The 4,132-nt window shown below is 35.3% G+C and overlaps 1 protein-coding gene across 1 annotated transcript; it reads left to right on the top strand.

The window, feature by feature from the left end:
• Positions 1-953: 953 nt before the first annotated feature.
• On the top strand, positions 954-2,700 carry LOC148836746 (C-C motif chemokine 20-like). Its single transcript, XM_088914913.1, has 4 exons — positions 954-1,097; positions 1,347-1,446; positions 2,093-2,170; positions 2,456-2,700. Exons 1-4 carry the CDS (start codon positions 1,019-1,021, stop codon positions 2,478-2,480), a joined length of 282 nt encoding a protein of 93 aa, XP_088771039.1. The 5' UTR covers positions 954-1,018; the 3' UTR covers positions 2,481-2,700.
• The last annotated feature ends 1,432 nt before the right edge of the window (positions 2,701-4,132 follow it).

Genomic DNA, 4,132 nt, shown 5'->3' with positions numbered 1-4,132 from the left:
ATTTTTGCAAATAAGGATGTGCCAAACAATTACAGTGTCCAAATGTGCAAAGCTGGTAGAAACTTTTTCAAGAAGAATTATGGCTTTAATGTCTGACAAACTTGCCTCTACCAAATATTATCTCAAAGAGTGTGCATATTTAGACAATCATTTTCCATTTTATGTGTATAATGAATTTAGGAGGATCTGTATATTTCTGGTTTCACTTTGACATGGTGCTTTTTTCAATCCATAGCAAGAATTCCCAGTTAAATACTGTCATACATTATTATTCCATATCGTAACACAAGAAAATTTAAAAAAGTGCAAGGGGGATAAGTACTTTTGATAGCCACTCAGCCGTTTTTCAAAACCTTCCTGCATTTACAGTAAGAGGACATTTCATACATTAACCGCCTGATTTGTCATTAATGTTTTTCTTAAGCTTCAGAATTAAATTATTTACATTTACCATTGCACTCAATTCAGATTTAGGTATCATGCACCTATAGCCATGACATGCGTGTTTTCAGATCAGCATGTTTCATACTGCATATGCAATTGTCTCACAATTCCAGTCCATTTTGTGTACCATTACCTATTTCAATACTCCTAACAAGACACCTGTAGACATAAGTAATGTCATCATATATCTGAAACAAGGTTATTGGCTAATTTATTAGGCGCAATTAATACTGTTAGCCTAGGGATGGGCATATTTGTGGACGAGACCACATAACTATTTTAAGACACAAATTTAAATATTTTTTATTTCGAAAGACAAAACGGATCCTTCCTTCCTTCCTTCTTCCCCCATTTTCTCCCTTTCCATTAGCGTGGGACAAGGTGCAGAGATTTAGAAGGGGAACCACACGCAAGATCGGAAAATACCATTACAACCCGCCGGAAACTTTTCATCCCTCTTCGATATAAAGGCGCCGCTCAAGATGAAGGACACAAGAGAGGAACACAACTCTAACGTTCTGATCTGTTCATTCATTCAAGCATTCTGACCTAGTGAAAAAAGAACTGAGAGAAGATGACCCAATTTAAACTGTTTGCTGTCACCGTGGTGATGCTCTTGTCGGTGAACTTGTTCAGCGAACAGGTTGCAGCCTGTAAGTGTTACTTTCTTTTTCATCGTACAACTCCTGGACTTCTACATATACTCTGTCCAGATCTAAAGACGTGTGTTGTATACTGTATATAACTGGTTCGCTTTTCATTATTGCTTTTTTTAAACTTTTAAGCTATTAAATGTGCTTGCCGTGTCAGTTACATGAACTGGTTTTTCTCTATTATGTGATGTCTTTATGTTCAGTCTGGTTACCAGTAATTCTAACAGCTTGTTTTCTTTCAATTTCTAGACTGCTGTACAGGCTACTCAAAATCACAATTGCCATTCTCCAGAATCAAAGGTTACACAATACAGACTGTACATGGTATCTGCAACATTAGAGCAATAATGTGAGTATACAGAATATTTTAAATATTTTCATATGGTTGTCGGGTTTATATTTATATCCTCTTACATAAAACACTTACAGTATCCAAATCAAGCTAGTGCCAAAATTTCAGTGTCATTTAATGGAGTCTTCATAAGACAAAAATCCGAGTTACACTCTCGCAATAAATTCCTAAAAAACACTTGTACAAACCATCTTCAAAGTTTTTAGCATTGCTTCTTCTTAGATAAAATTAGATCACTTTATGGGCCATATACAATTTCTTGTATTAGGAATTTGTCTTTTCACATACCCCCAACTTGCTCACCATGAGACTCACAGACAGGGAGAGGAGCCTGGGGTCAGAGGGCAGGGTCCACCATTTATACAGCACCACTGGAGCAGTTGGGGTTAAGGACCTTGCTCAGGGGCCCAACAGAGTAGGATTCCTCTGCCAGCTACAGGATACGGAACCGGCAACCTTCCAGCCACAGGCACAGATCCTTAGCTACAGAGCCACCACCACTCTTCTTGGGAGGTAATGTGTAGTTTAATGATAGAAAAAGCAGTACCTCGAAAAAGAAATATTAAGAGGTACAGTACTGTACATGAAAATGTAGAACAGGAATATTTTGATGTATTCTAATTAAAGATCTGTTCATTTGCAGATTTCACACAATCAAAAACAAGGATGTGTGTGCTGATCCAGCCCAGAAATGGGTGATGGACAGAATCCAGTGTCTTAAGTAAGTCCTACTATCTTTAATGTGTCATTTACTCGAAAGCAGAATGATCTACCACAACCTAGAAATGATTCCAAATTTAGCATGTTTAAGTAGTTTCTAAAAGCCTTACTTTTAGGTTGTAAAAAATAAGACACTCTATTGAATTAACTGTTGCAATTTTACTAATTCCTCAAATAAATGCTCCTACATCACCTTTAAAATTATGTTATAATTAAGATATGTATATAAGTGGCAAACGAATGTATAATTTGATGTAATCTGACTGTTCTTGTTTGCTTTTCTCAGGCTCAAAGCAGAGGCACTGTCTTAAAGATGAGAAGATATGAAAATGGTTCATGAAGAAAAGAGGAAACGATGCTTCAGCTGTACCAACAATAATACTTTCATTAACAGTCTTAATTTATTAGAAAGGGGGAACGAACAAAAGTCATTTATTTTTTCTGTTGTTTGCACTGAAATAACATTAATAAACAAGATAGTATAAAAGTAGCTAATCTGATGATAAAAATGTTTATGATAAATGTGATAATGACAAAACATATTTTAATATATTTATGCTGATATTTAAATTAATGAATTATGTGAATCAGAGTATTTACATCTATTCTAATATGCAAAATCAAAGGACTAATGAAATATCTAAAAAGCTAACATATTCTTATAAAGTTGTCATAAGCTAAGTTTTGATGTTACAATATTTCATTTATAAAAAAAGTTTTAAAAACTAAAGTTTAATGTATGTTCATTGGAGGATGTTTTTATTCATATGGAAATGGATATGTGTTGTACATTTCAGAATTCACATTGAATGCAATGTAAAACTATTCAGTGTTACATTTTATTAAAAATCCAGCATGCAAGTCCTTGTTTCTTTCCTCATTAATGAAAATATTTTGAAAATATAAAATTCAGGTTTGTCTATACAGTAGCTTCATAACTCAAGTTCAAAATGCTAAAATTGAATTAGTCTGGTTACCCTTCTCAAGGACAATACTGTGATGATTTCCACCCAGGGTTCCCCAAACATTGGTGCACAGCACTGGTAGACCTCCGGAAGGTAGTATTAGGATAAGTCATCCATTACTTTCTAAACTCTCCAGAAAACACTTTCTCCTGAGACATGCAGTGACATCATTGAGAGACTACTGTCCAGTCAGAACTACCTCTCCTGTCTGGTGCTGTGGAGCTTGCAGTGTTAAATGGACATTGTCTGCAATCACAAACACAGGTGGAGAAAGTTTACAGGTCTCATTCTCTTTCACATGTATACCATAGTCACTGCTAGACAGTAAAGTCTCCAAAGAATGGTTCTAGACTGAAGGGTGTTTAATAAAAAATATTTGGAGATCACAATTAAAAAAATAAAAAGGTATTGTGCTAAAAAAGTTATTTTGATTTCTTGCATTGTTTTTTAAGCATACAATGTGCACAGCTACTGTACCAAACACTGTGTCTCTAATATACTGTATGCTATTTTCCAGTCTATAACTAACAACATAGGAACCCATATACTTCCTCAAATTCTACTTCAGTTGTGAGATGTTTCCTATAAAATAAGAGAAATGGGATGCATTTGAATAGAGTGATGATGATCGGGTTATTTTAAATAAACCCGATTTAGGACTTACATGACAATAATAAATATGGAAAACAATGCAGATATTTGTAGAAAACAAATAACCAAAGGTGTGTCACTTTTGTGAAACATACTCCCATTCTTTCTTAAAAAAATGAAAATGCCACATTAAAAGACGACTTCAGAGAAACCAAGTTATTCCTAAAGATTGTTTAGTGATTCATAAAGATGGCCTCCCCATGCCAGACGAGAAATCAGAAAGACCTTTTCTGGTTTCTAAATTAACCACTGGCCTTTCAACACTGTGACAGTGTGTAGTCTGAGCCGCCGCAGCGAGCACTAGTAAAAAGTGATCGCCCCGGGTGAGGGGACCGAAACACCGCTGT

Source organism: Atractosteus spatula, chromosome 4, assembly GCF_055471065.1.
Source record: "Atractosteus spatula isolate fAtrSpa1 chromosome 4, fAtrSpa1.hap1, whole genome shotgun sequence".
NCBI classification, from domain to species: Eukaryota; Metazoa; Chordata; class Actinopteri; order Semionotiformes; family Lepisosteidae; genus Atractosteus; species Atractosteus spatula.
Note: the sequence above shows the minus strand (reverse complement) of the source record. Positions and strands in the feature narration are given on the sequence as shown.